Source organism: Myotis nattereri (genome assembly GCF_964212035.1).
Source record: "Myotis nattereri genome assembly, chromosome: 7".
NCBI lineage: Eukaryota > Metazoa > Chordata > Mammalia > Chiroptera > Vespertilionidae > Myotis > Myotis nattereri.
Genome location: NC_138082.1, coordinates 34905996 through 34923052, shown reverse-complemented (window position 1 = coordinate 34923052; position 17057 = coordinate 34905996). Strand labels below are relative to the sequence as shown.

The following is a 17057-nucleotide window of genomic DNA, read 5'->3' as shown; positions in this document are numbered from 1 at the left end:
CAGTAAGATAGTGATAAACATGGCAAAGTCCAACAGGTGGCTGAGGACACAAAGCGGACTCTTGGGCAGGACACAGCCACAGAATCCTTGAGAGCCACAGACAATGGCTAGAAAGGCAGAGGGCAGCCAATGTTTTTACTACAAATACACAGCTCTGAGACTGCTTACTCAACAGAGAGCCAGTCTTCATCCCCACGACAATTTCTGAAAATACCCTGCACCGGTGATCTGAGTCACCGTGAAACACAAAGTGCTCGGTGCCCCTCACTAAAACCAGAACACGCAGTGGGTTTTATGAAGGTGGCCAAGAGTGGTCACCATTTTCGCCATTTCAGCTTGAAGTCCTGAGTCTGGCTATCTCTGGGCGTCAGGCATATGGAACAGCCCATTCAGGTTTAATCTATCCTAGTGCCACTCATCTTAGTGGAAATGGTACCAGACTGAATTTACATTCATGTCCCAGAGCAGTTTATAGAACCACCACATAGATTCAATAAACTTTTAAAACTTTTCAAGCAGATTTTGAAAATGGGATTTCTCCTGTTATTATAAAAAACATCTTACAGGAAAACTCTCTCCTCTCTCTCTCCGCCCCCCCCCCCCCCCCCCCCACACACACACCTACCTATCTACCTACCTATAGGGAAACAATTCCAGGGCTTATTTATGGGTCATTATCTGAATTACCTACTGAAATTCTGCATTCTTTCACTTTTAAATTAGCTAGTAACTCCTGAGTCTGTTTCTCATCCCCTCTCCATCCTCCACACACAGCACCCTCATTTTCTTCACAACATTCCCTTCCCTCTAGTTAATTCCCTTGGTCCTCCCCTTCCCTGCCTGCCTCCCTCCCTCCCATAGGCACCACGCCCACTGCCTGAGGTAATGCTGGTGCCTGTGCTGGAACCTGGAACCCTTGGAGCTGCACTGTGAACCGAAAAGCACAGTCCTCCCTCACGTTGCCCAGTGTGACCAGGGAGGAGTCAGGCACCTGGAGCTGAGACACTAATCAGTCCCAAGGAGGACAGCTGGCAATTCGCTCTGTCCACCTGTACTGCGCTCAGCTATCTGCGTAATCCTCACAACCGTCCTGGGAGATAGGGCCGTTCCATCCCACTGCATGCTGGTGGGCTGTGGCTGAGAGGTCAGGAAGTAATTTCATGGTCCCACAGCTGCTACATACAGAGCAGGATGTGAACCCAGGTAAGACTCCAGAGCGCACACTCCTCACCACACATCAGCAACCTGTCCTTGTTCACTGTGGCCTGGTCTGTCCCTAGTTACTGGAATGAATGCCTCAGATTCACTGCACTAGGCTCTATCTGACCACAAAGTATACATCTTGTTGTCAAATGGAAAGGTCGTTAGTGTCATAAACTCAAAAAGTTAAGAGGACAAATCAAGCCAAAGATTACAGGTTTGGGCAGCCTTTAAAACTTGCTGTTTAAGAAGTATATAAGAATATTACCTGGGCTTACAGTTAGCTGAAAGCAATGAAGCTTGTTTGGATCAGGAAAATGCACTTTACATGTACCTGCAAGAGAAATAGCATGTCAGGAAGATCTGAGAGCTGGCGGCAGCTCCCATGAGGCCAACCTTGAAACACACACCCAGGTTAACGGTGTTGGATCCCCTTGCTTGTTTGATAATTGTGCCAATGTGCTAAACTGGCAAACCAGTGATTTTTCCCATGTGATTTCCTGCTACTGTCTTTTACTACTTAATTCTAAATTGAGATGTTTTCTTTCCTTTAAATGGTCACTATCAATATAAATCTTTCCACTGATTTCAAGAATCAGGCTACTTTACTTAGAAAAGAAGAAACCATACCTCAGGGAGATTAAAACACATGGATGGATAAAGGCTCACTAAACATAGGAAAACCAGAAAAAGAACCCAGGTCAAATATCTGGTCTGCTCAACTAGCACCAGTCATTCGCACCTACCACAGTAAGTGGCTTATTTGTATAAACTAATTTAGATCTCCCCACTGTAACTGGGGGTGAGAGGAGGGAGAAAAAGAAAAAAGAGGGATATAGCACATAGCCTTTTAAACATTTTTTTAACTTGATTTTAAAGAGGAGGAGGAGGAGGGAGAGAGGGAGGGAGGGAGGGAGGGAGGGAGGGAGGGAGGGAGATAGGGAGATATTAGCTGCCCCCTGCACGTGCCCTGACCAGGAATCGAACCCACCACCCTTCTGGTGTATGGGATGATGCTCCACCAAATGAGCCACACCAGCCAGAACTAGCTTGTAGCCTTTTTAATCTGACATTTTAGCTGTAAGAGCTAAGATATTTAGTTAAATCTAAGCTATTTAGTTAAAATATTGGTTTGAAAGCCAATTATAAATTTTCATTATTTTTACTCCAAATTTTTAGGTAAAGCTAAAGCTACACTCTATGGGTTAAAAACCGCAATCTGTAAGATTCATATTCAATGACAAAATGAACTGTGATTAAATGGAAAGTTGTTGTGGTCCTTGATTAAATGTCTAAATGTGTGTAAATGTTTAAGTTGGGGGCGGGGGAGAAGACATGATGGGAGAAGAAAACAAGAAAATCACTTCTTTTTGTTCTGTTAATCTTCACCTGAAAATATTTTTCCCACTGATTTTTAGAGAGTGGAAGGGAGGATGGGAAGGGGAGAGAGAGAAACATTGATGTGAAAGAGACACACTGGCCCTAACCGGTTTGGCTCAGTGGATAGAGCGTCGGCCTGAGGACTCAAGGGTCCCAGGTTCGACTCCAGTTAAGGGCATGTACCTTGGTTACGGGCACATACCCAGTAGGGAGTGTGCAGGAGGCAGCTGATTGATGTTTCTCTCTCATCGATGTTTCTAACTCTCTATCCCTCTCCCTTCCTCTCTTTAAAAAATCAGTAAAATATATTAAAAAAAGAAAGAAAGAAAGAGACACACTAACCAATTGCCTCCTGCATGCACCCTGGCACACACCCTGATTGGGGCCTGGGACCAAACCTGTAACCCAGGTACATGCCCTTGACTGTGAATCAAACCTGAGACCCTTTGGTGCAAGGGCTAATGCCCTAACAACTGACCAATACCACCAAGGCCACTTCATTTTTTCATTAGAAAAATGTCTTTAGATAGAACATTTTAAAAGAATAGGAAAAAAGGCCCAGCCAGTGTGGCTCAGTTGGTTAAATATCATCCCATGCACCAAGATCACCAGTTCAATTCCCAGTCAGGGCATATGCCCAAGTTGTGGGCTCAACCCCCAGTAGCGGGAATGAAAGAGGCAGCCAATAGATGCTTCTCTTTCACATCAATGTTTCTCTCCCTTCCCCTATCACTCTAAAAATATCAAAACATATTTTTTTAAAAAAGGAAAAAAGCCGCAGCCTGTGGCTCAGTTGGAGTGTCGCCTCCGTACACCAAAAAGGTTGTGGGTTTAATCCTTAATAGGGGTGTGTATAAGAGGCAACTGACTGATGTTTCTCGCTCTCTCTAAAATATTAGTTGACCAAAAAATATAACAAAACAAAACGAAAAGATTCCCAGGTAAGGATTTAAATTAAAAAATAGGGAAAAAAGAGAATAGTATAATGAACTATTATACTATTAGTATAATAGTTCACCCAGTTTCAACATTTTGCCAATCTTGCTCTGTCTAACCTATCTAAATACATGATTGTTTGTTTGTTTTCCTGGAACAGTTGAAAGCAAATCATTTATAAATACTTTAGTAGGTAGAAAGATAACCTTTTAATAGAATCCCAAGATACTTCCTTCTAGTTCTGACTAAAAGAAAATTTTGAGGTCAAGCAATCCAATGACTTTTAAGACCCACAATAAGAAACAGTTTATATCACAGCCCACTATAACCATAATACTATATATTAAAAATACTTTAAAAAAACCAATATGAACTTACCCTTAGACACTGATTTCATGACTACTGAAGGATGTACCCCACGATTATCTTTCAGCTTTAGGAAATGGGCCCCCTCTCTCCCCAGTCAGATGGGCACTCTGTAACCTTCGCCCAGACTGGGAGACCCACTTGTAAAATATTTCACCCACATCACACACATCCTCAGTATCAGAACAATTTTTTAACCAAGTATGACGAGAAAAAGTTTTAATTCAAAAAAATATTTAAATGGCCAAAGCTTTCAGACTTTGAAGGTCTTAAGAAAGGAACGTTGCCACAGATCACAGGTTCACTGCCTGGACAGCAGGCCTGCTCAGGAGTGAGGGCTGCACATGGTCTGAGTGGGAGAACCAAGCATGGGACTGGGACCTGGTGACAACAGCCAGTACAGCCATCCTACCTCATGCACAAAGATAAATGAGCACTTTCTGGACCAAAATGGTGCATCATCATCACTAGCAAAACTAGGGCTGTGCATTATTGATTTATAGGCCTTTTCACTCAAAGATGACGTGGGCAGATAGGAAACCTAGCCAAACGCACCTCTGCTACAGTGAGGAGAGAGACACCGCCTGCTACGGTCAGAAAGACTCATCTCCTCCTATCAGAGCCTTGAAAATGGTCTGTTCCCTGCCTGGACAAAATTAAAGCATATTCCTATCATACATGAAATACATGTTATTAAAATGCACAAGTTTCTCCATGCAATTACTTTTCAGAATTAATGTTGGACGGGGAGCTATACTTACAAGGTAAGTTAGCTTCAAGTTCTGCAACCTCTGTAGAAACAAAGAGATTATTGTTAATATCAGTCAATTATTCCACATGAAATTACCAGCTCTAAATTCACAATTTCTGCCAGAACTGAGGAAAAAATAAGTAAACTAAACAAACCAAACCCTACACTTGAACTTAAGTTTAGACTTTAAGCCAGTGGTTCTCCACCTTCCTAATGCCGCGACCCTTTAATACAGTTCCTCATGTTGTGGTGACCCGCAACCATAAAATTACTTTCGTTGCTACTTCATAACTGTAATTTTGCTGTTTTGAATCGTAATGTAAATAACTGATATGCAGGATGTATTTAGGCGACCCCTGTGAAAGTATCATTCGACCCCCAAAGGGGTTGCGACCCACAGGTTGAGAACCACTGCTTTAAGCCATGAAGTTGCTTTCAAATATACAAAGTGACATGTAGGATGCCACCAAATACAGCCAAGGGCCCTTGAGAGTTTACTTTCAAAATGAAAACCATAACATTAACACAGAAATTACCTCTAGGTAAACAGTCACAGACTGTTTTCTAAAACCTTGTTCCCCCCAAATATAGAAGCGCCTTCCCTCAAAATTGATTTATTTATATACCTGTGTCTCTTCCAACTTCTCAGACCTGCCTTCCCATGATGGCTCACCTACTGTGTGCTGCACTTTTCAATGAGAGAACTCCTCTGCTGGGGCCTCGCCTGTGCTCGTGCCCATGCCCTTGGAGCTGCATTCCTTGGCCCCAATGCTCTCCTCCAGGGTCTGTTCTATCAGTCACTATAGCAATGAAGCCCAGCACCCCTCTGCCAGCACAGAGGTACAAACCCCCAGCCATCCTGCTACTACACAGCTGGTCCTGGGGAGGCGCCCAGAAATAACTGGGCAGGCAAGTGGTCTCTGCCTCGGGCATAACAGAATGCACTGGGATCCGCTCCAGCTGTGGAGACTAAAAGGAGGAGGGTTTTGAGTGGGCTCCAAAGAACAAGAAGAATTTAGTCCTGTGGAGGTGGAGGTAAGTTAGTGATGTGCAAAAGCAGAGAACACTGACAGGCACAGAAGCCATAGCAGTGTGGTGCAGCCAGGGCAACGGGAAAGGAGGCCAGGATCCTGGAGGTCCCAAGAACATGACTTAGAATTCTAAACTGTATTCTGCAGCAACAGCAGCCAAGGAAGATCTCTGAACCAAAGTTCTTTTTTTAAAAAAATATATTTTACTGATTTTTTAGAGAGAGGAAGGGAGAGGGATAGAGTTAGAAACATTGATGAGAGAGAAACATCAATCAGCTGCCTCTTGCACACCCCCTACTGGGGATGTGCACGCAACCAAGGTACATGCCCTTGACCGGAATCGAACCTGGGGCCCTTCAGTCCACAGACCGACGCTCTATCCACTGAGCCAAACCGGTTAGGGCTGAACCAAAGTTCTTAAGCTTTGCCTTTAGGAAGGGCACAGTGAAGGCCAGGTGACCTGTGAGCTGGGCACTCGGATAGGCAGCAAGGGCCTGGCAGAGGCAGGGAGAGGCAGGGTGATTGAGGGCAGAGCATGGAAGGAGCTGCCAGCTGTGTGGGGCAAGAGGAGTCCAAGATGGAGCATAGGGCTGGGGAAGCCCTGGGAGAAATAAGCTGAAGTCTGGGTGCATGACCAAGGTCAGGGTCGAGGAGCCCCTGCAGAGTGATGCCACCTGAGGTCATGAGACCAACAAAGTGGGGAGACTGGTGAGAAAAACCTCAGCAGAAAGCAGAGTACAAGAAGCCGGGAAAGTTAATAGTAAGAAATAGGTGGAAAACTATGGGGAAATGTGGTGATTCATTAAAGAGAGGACAGACTGGTCCAAGCGGAATGAGGCCCAAGGCATGGCCAGTGGGTGTGATGGACCCAGCTGAGGGCATTCAAAACAGCAGGAAGGCAAGTGGAATGGTGGAAACCAGATTTAAAAAACTAAAAAGCAAATGAGTGGTCAAAATATAAATGCTATAGGTATAAAGATTTCTTCAAGTGATGTGGGGAGGGATGGGAAAAGGAGTGGAGGGGAGGGCAGAGGCCACTGTGCTTGCAAAGCTGAGTGCTGAGTGCATTAGTGGGAAGATTGGCGGGTGGTTCTGTTCTCAGGCTAAAAATTTAGGAAACCCACAGGCCTTTGACTTCAGCTGATTAAGAATCTGGGTAGGGACATGTGGCCCACGAAATGTATCAGCTTGGGAGTCCAGGGGTTTGGAATTGCATCCACAAAGTGGAATGGGGCAGGGGAGCCAGGAACACAGTCCAGGGTGTTATAGCCAATCAGTGGAGCTGGGCGTGGGGAGAGCAGTAACCCTAATCATCCTCTGGCCATGACTAGAAAAGGACCAGATTTTGTAGTGAAATACAAGCCTGGGAGTCTCCCTTCTTGGCAGTGTTATGTTGTACATTCAAACATATGCACTTAACAAAACAACATCATGGAGAGCCCGTGAGAAGTTCAATAACATAAGTCTCATACCGACCACGGTGATCTTCAGTTTTGGCCTCCTGACTGGCCCACTATTGCCCTACCCTAGAGCAGGGTGCTCACGAAAGAAAGCAGGGTGTGGAGGACCACAGCACTCTGCACTCCGAGGCATCCACACCAGGTCCTCTGATGGGGAGGGGCAAGGGCCTTGCTCTGCTCCAACAGTTCACACAGGATTTCATTGTATCAGAAAAGCAGACATTTTATAAATGAGTCATTAATATTAACAACTTTAAATGTTATCCATATAATTAAACTATGTTTTTAAGGCAAATTCTATTTATATATTTTATTATACTATTATTTAACTTTTTATTGATAAGAATTTGCAAGAAACGGTTGTTGAGGCCCTTCTTTTGAGATAGATGCTGGCCACAGGAACCCGGCTTTCTCTGGGGGCCTATGCCATCTGCAGTCAGGAGAGTTCTGCTCGCCCAGCTTTACAAAAGCCCAGTGAAATGTGCCCAGAGGATTTGAGGGAGAGGGCACCTAACGGAAGTGAAATGTTTGAGAAGACATTGTAGTGCTAAGGGAAGAGAGGAGGTCTGGACCCAGGGGGGCGGGGAGGTGCTGACCAGGGCATGATGATGACAGAGCCACAGAAGCAGCCCCCACACAGCTGGCACAGGTGGAGGACACCTCACTCTAGGACAGGATTCTCCACCCTGGCTGCAATGCCAATCACCTGGGGAGATTTTTCCTGACTTTTTCAATAGCTTTGGTGAGTACAATTTACACACTAAAAAACAGACCTACTTAAGTGTATGATTCAATGATTTTTAATGAAATCTGGAGTTGTGCTACCATTGCCACAATCTAGAACAGGATGGGGAATGTCTGGCCAGAGGGCCATATAAGGCCCGAGAAATCATTTGGTCTGGCCCTGCCAAGGCATTAGGGGTGAGTTAATTAAATGTTTGACCAAATATAACAGGCCAATTTTTAAGCTGATAATTTTGTATGTTATAAATATCCAAATGGCCCTTGGCAGAAAAAAGGTTCCCACCCGTGATCTACAACCTGCACAGCAAACCCTGCCCCCTCAGCGGTCCTGCCAGGCCAATACACCAGAAGCCCTAGGTGGGTCCAGGCCTCTGAGTTGCTACTCTCCCAGGGTACAGGAAACTGCTGTCAGCTGTAGTACCAAGCTATATTTATACACAGCTGGTTACACAGACAGACTTAACAACTTCATACTGTAGTCTAGACTTAAATTCCTAAAATGAGCACTATGCTTGCATTTCCACGTTCAGTGTGACTCACTCAAAGAAGGTGGACAGGACCAGGGAGAGCCCTCAGACCCAGTCCAGCAATGACCCCCACCACAGGCAGGACATCTGCAGGCTTCTGGTCCAACAGCCAGTACAGCAAGGAATACCATTCTAGCCCTGGCCAGTTTGGCTTAGTGGATAGAGCGTTGGCCTGTGGACTGAAGGGTCCCAGGTTCGGTTCTGGCCAGGGGCACATGCCTGGGTTGCAGGCTCAATCCCCCCCAGTAGGGGGCGTGCAGGGGGCAGCCAGTCAATGAATGATTCTCTCACTGTTGATGTTTCTCTCTGAAATCAATAAAAATATTAAAAAAAAAGAAAAAGAAATACCATTCTGGGGGCACAAGGACTTCAATAAGGTACTCTAATTCAGCCCAGTATACAAGACAAAACGAGCCACAGAGGCTCACGCGGTGTTGCTCTCAGGGAGCTGTCACAAATGACAATAGTTTCTCTACATCTCCGATGATGGCAAATACTAGTCATTAACATCAGCAGTTACCACCTTAGAATCCATGTACACTAAGACTCTGACCAAAGAAACAAGTGGACTGCTTTACATGTTGAGGCCTCTTGGAAAAGCAGCCACCCTTCCCTGCATAACCTTAGTGCCAAAGGACATGACCCCACCTGTTCCGTAACAAGAAATTCAGATATTTTTACAATGCTTAAGGCAGGGGTCCTCAAATTTTTTAAACAGGGGGCCAGTTCACTGTCCCTCAGACCGTTGGAGGGGCGGACTATAGTTTAAAAAAAAACTATGAACAAATTCCTATGCACACTGCACATATCTTATTTTGAAGTAAAAAAACAAAACGGGAACAAATACAATATTTGTATTTGCATGTGGCCCGCGGGCCGTAGTTTGAGGACCCCTGGCTTAAGGTTTCACCTGTCCCAAGATGCTAACACCTTCACCGCACACTGGCCCTGCCTTTCTGGGAGGCACCTGGCAACTTGCACAATTCCGTGGCTGCACAACTTCCTTCTGAGAAATGAGACTCTTTTCCTTTCTAACTAAAGATCAAACCACAGAGCCCACTTGAAGCATGACTGCACAGAAAGACCAGATGAACCTGCACTCTCTCCATGGCGGAGAATGAGCAGACTTGCCCAGCCCTGCGACAGTACCTGGCCCTGAGCCTGGCACACACAGGGTGCTCAGGTAGTGCTTGACAAACAAGCACACTGGTTGGCAAGATGGCAGTGAATGTCCTGAGGCATGAGGAGCCTTTCTCCTGAGATAGCTGGGGACAAAGGCTGCACACAGATTCATTCCTTTTAGAGCCCCTGATTCCAGACCTGAGCTTGAACTCATTCAGCTCAGTTCCAAATCTCCACACTTAACAAAGACTAACATAGGCAAAAAGTGTCTGCCAGCCTGCCTGGTGCCCCTTGAGGGTCAGAATCAGTAGACTGATAACAAGCAGGCACTAAGTTTGCTGAGTGGACAAGTGAAGGGACAGGGACAGACATACGCCCACTGCATGAAAAGGGCCACCTTCTGAAAGACAAGAAGTCAGCAATTCTGCCCCAGGGCTTTTTGGGGAGATGGGAACACCATCAGACTCAACAGCCCCACAAAGGTTCAGTAGGAGCGCAGCACCAACTGCCCTTTGGCCGAAAGCACTAGCTCCCCAGTCAGGCTGTCGTGAGTTGGGGCCAACAGGAAATGCACAGATCTGACACCCTCTCCCCAGTGTCCCCAGCTCACAGGGTTCAGAGCAGGCAGTGGCCCTCGATCCTAGCCCAGACCACTGGATTGTTCTACACTCCCCATTTCTGGCCTGGAGGACATCCTTGAGAACCATCCTGGGGGTTCAAATGACAAGCTGGTGTGGTGAAGGTGTCAGTATGGTAGAGGGTGGGCGTGGCGGCAGCACCTCACTTGGCTGGGCCCTTTAGGACCTGAGTTTCTTTCCCAGGTGCTAGCTGCTCTGAGATAGGTTCTGGTGTATCCAAGGAGAACTGACTCCAGCCTTCTGTTGTCCTTCAGAACTGGACCTCGCAGGTCCTGGAAGATACTTCCTGCCCTTGGAGTAGGGGCGAAGTCCAGCATGGCGAGCCCCAGCAGGCTACCCAGCTATGTCAGGGCCGGATGTGTGTGGGAGCCTCTCTTCTCTGCATTTGCACTTCTGTCCTGCTCCTTCGTTCCTGCTTGCTAGGCCTGCCCAAGAGCCTGCCCTGCCCCAATAGGTGGGTCCAGCTGTCCTCCTGCACTAAAGCTGCCCTAGCAAGTTTCTCAACCTCCTGAGTCCAGCTTCAAAATGAACCACCACCCAGCAAGGATTAACCAAGGTCACACTAGATTTGCACTAGAAAGTGCCCAACAGAGGGCCACTCTGTTGTGCCCACCGTCCACTCCAAGGACCACAACACACATCAAACCCTTTTCCAGGTGCTGCTCGGCTCCTGCTCCTCTGTAGATGGAACCGTTGGGCTAGCACCCGGAAAAGAGACTCAGGTCCTAAAGGGCCCACCCGAGTGAGGTGCTGCCACGACCTCACAGGATAAAGCTGCTTAGCAAACCCACTGCAGTCCAGCGCTCTCCCCGACAGAACAGGCAATGCCAAAATGTATAAAATGATTCTTACTCTACCAGGAGGCATAAGCCAGAGCTGAGTCAACATTAGAGGGTAGCAGAACAAGGAAATATGCGCCCCTGAACCTGAGGCCTTCCATTTCCCGTTCCTTCCCAAGCTGAGCACTGCTTTGTTTCTGAGAAGGCCCAACACAGCACGTGTGTACACAGCGCATGCACACGCATGGCTCCCCTGCCACACTGTGTCAGGATATCAAATACCAGTCACCCCCACGGTGTCTGCCTAAAAGAATACGAACACAGGCAGTTCTAACAAACTACTCACAAACCAAGTGCTTCCTAGCTCCTCACACTTAAGAAATGAAAACACATGTCATAAGCTCTTTCAAGCAGGGACTGTTTCTCCCTCCACTCTGTAGTCCTTGACCCTAGGAAACTGCCTAAGCACCTGAGCGCTGTAAGTCTGTGCAATGAGTGATGCAGAAATGGCGCACAAACGCATGTGAGCCACAGCTCTGGGACAATGTGCTGTTAATTCTGCAAGGGGAACTGTTTGCACAGGCTCTCCTCAGGCTTTGACTTAACTAAATGGAGAAGGATCCTAAGAGATTACCCAATACCACTCCCTCCCTTGGTGCTGAGAAGTCCAGAAGAAACAAAGACCCCTCTCCCAGGAGTCTACAATGACAGCCGAGACCAGAGTGGTGGACCTGCTGACTCTCAGGACTTTACTCCTCCCACCAGCACCCTGAGAGCCCCACAAAGAATACTCCAAGTACGTAAGACACACCAGTTTCTAATCCACTTCCTCACCAGCAGCACTCCCACAGCGCACAGGCTGTAAGTAATAAGGGGTTACACTTTAACATATTTTCAAACAGGCTGCTTCACACCCCAACAGAGCCCCCAGCCATCCCTCACGTTGTTGTGGGATATAAAGAGCTCACATGGATGTCATCACCTTTAACGAGCAGTCTGTCTCTCACAGACACCCTCCGCGTGGAGTCAGAGGCTGTGGCTGACGTCCGGGACCCTTTGAGACCATCATCCCGCTTCAGTTTGCTCGCCAGCGTCAGCATTACTGCTGCCTTTACCCTGAAAGACAGATGGAAGCTCGGTTAAGAACAAGTCTCTAGACAGCAGCTGGAGACTGACCACAACCATGTAAGTGGTTTTCTTTTCTTTAGTTGTAGAAAAATTTAGCATATTAGCTACATGAAGGCTGGATTCCTACATAATAGAGTTGGGTAATCTCTACACCATCCTCTACAAGTCTAATTTTTTAAAGTATGAGTTAAATTTTTTAAAAGGGATTTAACACTCACTGGGTGCCAGGCCCTGGGGTATGGTGGGGAGAGAGCTCCCAAGCTCACAGTCTAGGGGAGCCTCCACTGACGGGTTCCCCTTGGGCTCACCACTGTCCATGTAAGTCTGCCCTTCCCCACTGCAGGGACATGCACCTGTGTGTGCCCCGCATGCTGGGCCCATGGCAGACTGGGGCAGGGGGGTGTCAGCCTCTGGTGAGGAGAGGACACTGTGATGCTTTGCTTTCCTTCTTCCTTTAAGAAAGGCGGGGCTAGAACCTTAATAAGCATGTTCACATTTATTTGTTGTTTTTTATTTACATTTTTAGGCAATATCAACATCAAGATTAAGTTATAACGAATGCCCCCAAAATAGATTCTCTTTGCTGGCTGCTTCCAACCCATCTGTGTTTCAGATTCCCACTGAGAGCTCACAGGTAAGAATAATAAAGACCAACACAGGTGATGCGCACCTGACTGCTTGGAAGAAAGGGTTTAAGAAATGTCACTAAATCTGTACAGGTATCACTGTCCTTTAGAACAGCAGTCGCCAACCTTTCAGACCTCATGGACCACCGGCTGGCGACAGCTGCTCTAGAACCTGCCCTCCATTTCTACATAAGATGCCATTCACCTGCTATGCCTCCTAGTTCTTACTTGCTTTGATACAGCTGGAAAGGGACTCGAGCTTCTTCTGACTATGGACACAAATTGGTCACCAGCCCAATATTTCCATAATTTCCTGCATTACCTTAACATCAATTCCTTTCAATACCACTCTGATCATTTTCAAGAGAAAATGATCTAAAACTTCAGAGGGCCCTATCTGGTTTTGCTCAGTGGAAAGAGCATCGGCCTGCGGACTGAAGGGTCCTGGGTTCGATTCCAGTCAAGGACACATGCCTGGGTTGTGGGCTTGATCCCCAGCAGGGGACAGGCAGGAGGCAGCCGATCAATGATTCTCTTTCATCATTGATGTTTCTATCTCTCTCTCTCCCGCTCCTTTCCTCTCTGAAATCAGTAAAAGTATATAATACATAAATAAAAATTTTAAAAACTTCCAGAGGAAAACTTGATCTAAGCACAGAACTTTTAGGTTGAGGCTAAGATCTTTAAAAGCAAAATATGTATAAGGGTACCCCTCCTCCCTGAGTATTTTTTTACCATTTTAACCCAAGTCCATTACATAGTTTCTCACACTATCTTCTATATCCCCCCAGAGACTGTAAGGTTTTATTTTCTACTAGAGGCCCGGTGCATGAAATTCATACAAAGGGGGAGGGCGGGACACGGGTCCCTCAGCCCGGCCTGCATCCTCTCACAATCTGGACGCTGGCTCCTAACTGCTCTCCCCTGCCTGCCTGATCGCCCCTAACTGCCTCTGCTTCAGCCCCCCACCACTGTGGCTTTGTCCAGAAGGATGTCTGGAAGGACATCTGGTCTATCCGGTCTAATTAGCATATTACCCTTTTATTCATATAGATTATTTGTACCATGAAAACAACATATTAAATATCTTCTGAATTATGGCCTCTGCAGACACACACACATGTGCATGCACACACATACACACCTCTAACCCTTAAAAAATCACTGGTCTAAATGCTTCAGAAGATAGTTCAACTACACATTAGGTTTCACAAGCTATGAGAATTTCAAATCTGAGAAGGCCTTCTACTCCCACTCGCACTTTTTACAGATGTGGACGCCCAGACCATGGCCTGGGGACTAGCTTGTCCTAGGTCACTCAGCTGCCAGCAGCAGTCACCACAGAAACACTAGTTTCCCTTCTGGAGATGATGGGAACATTTTTACCTTGAGTGTGGTGATGGTTCCAAAGGTATAAATCCATCCAGCAATTTGTATACTTTAAAACATTACACCTCAAGAAAGTTGAAAAAAAGGTGAAAGCACACACCAACACTAGCTTTTTCATTCCCATCTATCGTCATCTATGTAGAGGCATGGACCACAGTCAAGGAGCACGCCTTTTCAGCTTTACCCAGAGCAGGGGCTCCCAGTTCAGTTTATAAAGTAACTTCACAAAAGGGGGGGCACTGGGAATGGGAACAGAATGAGAATACCTTTCGGTGCTGCAGCCCACAAGCTACCAGAGACAGCTCTTGCTTAGCGAACCCCACCTAGAATAATCCATCAGGCACCCTTAAGCAGATCTGGACCACAAGGCAGGGCTTGCTTCCCAGTCAAGCCCACTGCCATGCACCGAGAATGAGCACATCAGTCCTACCACATCGTCAGGGCCACCCGAGGACAATGGCCAAAACAGGCATCTGTCACTTGGGGTCTGGCTGGAAGCACTTGGTTTTTATCCTCTACCTGACCGTGGCAATGAAATATGGAAAGAAATAAAATAAAAGCACAGCACGTATAGAGCTCAGCAGGCAGCACATGAGGAAAGTCACGAGAAAGAGCCCCGTGGAAAAGCCAGGGCATGAGCACATGCCTGGTCCACACCCAGCTTCCTGGGTGGGCCTCCACTGAGGGAGCCACTCAGAGGGCCCTGGCAAGACTCACCGCACCAAGAAAGGCTCACACCAGCACTCTTCTGTGCCCCTGCAGTCTCAGGACTCTGCTTAGTTCTTTCATAACCCTATTGCCCCACACTCAGTTCCTCTCTGGGATAAGCCCACACTCAATTCCACTTAGGTTCCTGGCTTGAGATCTTCAAGTTTGTGGTCCTTGATAAAACATACGGGGCACTGGCTGTGCAACATATAAAAGAAAATAACACTGGTGTTTCCTCTTCCACATAAGATAATACAGACTTACTTCCCTAGCATTCTAAGAAAATTAAGGATATAATGACCATCTATTTCTCCACCACCTATATCATTATCACGTGTCACTTTAGGGATAAAAGGTCTATTTTGGAAATGTGTCCATAGATGCTAAATTAACACTAAACGAAGAGCTTTGAAGAAAAAATAATTATTCAAATTTGCCAAGAGGTTTGCTGAACAGCTCCAAATTGATTCAGAATGCTCTTTTCCTTCTTCAGTATGCTTCATACCCTGAAGATCTGGTTGAAAAACTAAACTTCCCTTTCCTGCAAATTACACTCTAAGCCAGCACTTTCGGAAACAGATCAGCAAGGAGCACGCTCAGTCTCTAAATTCCACACATTTCAGTTCCTCCTCTGGGTGGGACTCGATTTCAGACTGCCATTTACTAGTTCCATCATCAAGCAAGATGGACTCAGCCCGCCTGCGAGTGCTGGCAAAATCAGACCGTGTCACCTGTGCAGGGACACTGGGCCAGTCAGCTCACGGTGGGGAACTCATGGTTCACAATTCTTCCTGCCATGAAACACCGTCTGAGTGTAAAAGCTGGGACTGAATGCAGGCCTCTAGGGAGCAACCACACCAGCTTCTCCGGCCAGAGAGGCCCAGAGCTGGACCCAAACAAGTCCACACCCCCCTCTCCTCCTGCAGAAAGCCAGGCCCAGGCACCTCCCAGCAGGCCCCGGAGTCCCTCGGGTTGGCTGGTCAGCCTTTGGAGTGCAATCCATTTATCTTCAGCAGGAAGCCTGCCCCTTCCTGCAGCCGACCACCTGAAAGGCAGGTAGGTCCAGGCGGAGGCCCTCAAGTCCCCCAGCAGCTGGCCGGGTGCTGACTTGTCTCTGAGCACCTCTCCCGCCTGCACCCTGCCCCTGCCTCGTCCCAACCACAAGTCCTCTGCACAAGGCAGGCCTGCCTCCTCCCTGCTCCCTACCACCACCCAGCATGTCATTTCTGGAAGCTTCTGCTCACGGGGATGCCCAGGTCCGGAATGCCCTCCTTCCCTTCGCCACCCAATCCCACTCCTTGCACAGGAAGAACACATTCCCGCCCGGATTCCAGCTTCTCCGCGAAGCCTTCCCCGGCCGCGGCCATCCACCCAGACCCGCTCCCGCGCCGGAGGAATGCGGCCAGGGGCGGGCCCAACCCCGCGGGGACCAGTGGAGGGAACCGAGGCGCGCCGAGGGCAGGGCCACGCCCAAGCGTACACACCAGCGGCACCGGGTCTGGACCCGGGACCGGCTGCACCGATCGTTCCAAGATGTCCTCCGTCCTCCCTCGTCCTCTCCTCCGCCCCCGGGAACAGCTTCCCAGCTCGCCGCGGCCGCCCCCAACTGCGTCAGGTCCCGGGCCGACTCCATGGCGGTCGCCGTCGGACTGCCGCCTCCGAGTCCCGCTCCCGCCGCCACGTCGGGCCAAGTGACCTTGGACCGGCGCCCGGCGCTCCGTTTCCTCGGGACAATGCGGCCAGCAGCACCCCCGCGACGGCGGGCCGAGCGAGGGCGGCCGTGTGTGCGCCCGGCACGGCTGGTGCTCCTGCGGGCGGCCCCTCCAGCCCGGCCAGCGCCCCGGCCCCGGCCGGTCCCATTCACGCCGCCCGCCCGGGAGCAGCCGCGCGGCCTGAGGCGGCCCCGGCGCCGCCCGCCCTGGGTCCGCCTGGTGCAGCAGCGCCGCGGAGCCGAGCCGACCGCAGGCCCGCGACCACCCCTCGCCCGCCGCGGGGCCGCGCGCTCCTCACCTGGGCACCTCGAGACAGGCGAGGCGGGCCCGGCGCCCAACACCATGCCCGGCCGGCCGGCGGCGGCGAGACGCGGCCCCTCACAGCCGCACCGGCTCCGGGCGGCGCGACCGGAAGTGGCGGGGCGGAGACTCGGCCCCTCTCGTCCGCGGCTGCTGGGACTGCGGCGGGCGCTTTAAAAAAAAAATTCAAAGCCCTGAAGAACTTTATTTGGCGCACGAAAGGCGAACAACTGCGTGCGCTGAAGGCGGTGGGGCCTCGC

At 48.7% G+C, this 17057-nt stretch overlaps 1 protein-coding gene across 8 annotated transcripts in view; it reads right to left on the bottom strand.

The window, feature by feature from the left end:
• UBE2F (ubiquitin conjugating enzyme E2 F (putative)) overlaps positions 1–17057 on the bottom strand; it is an 87751-nt gene that overhangs the window by 16523 nt on the left and 54171 nt on the right. For 4 of the 8 annotated variants that reach the window (XM_081095310.1, XM_081095303.1, XM_081095304.1 and 1 more), the window contains 3 exons: positions 11917–12050; positions 4644–4673; positions 1469–1534 (listed from right to left, as the gene is read on the bottom strand). In XM_081095310.1, the coding sequence (XP_080951436.1) occupies positions 1469–1534; positions 4644–4673; positions 11917–12034 (214 nt within the window). In that variant the 5' untranslated portion in view covers positions 12035–12050. Of the gene's footprint in view, positions 1–1468; positions 1535–4643; positions 4674–11916; positions 12051–16269; positions 16344–16795; positions 16961–17057 lie in introns of those variants that run through there. The other 4 variants (XM_081095308.1, XM_081095305.1, XM_081095309.1 and 1 more) reach the window with 4 other exon arrangements.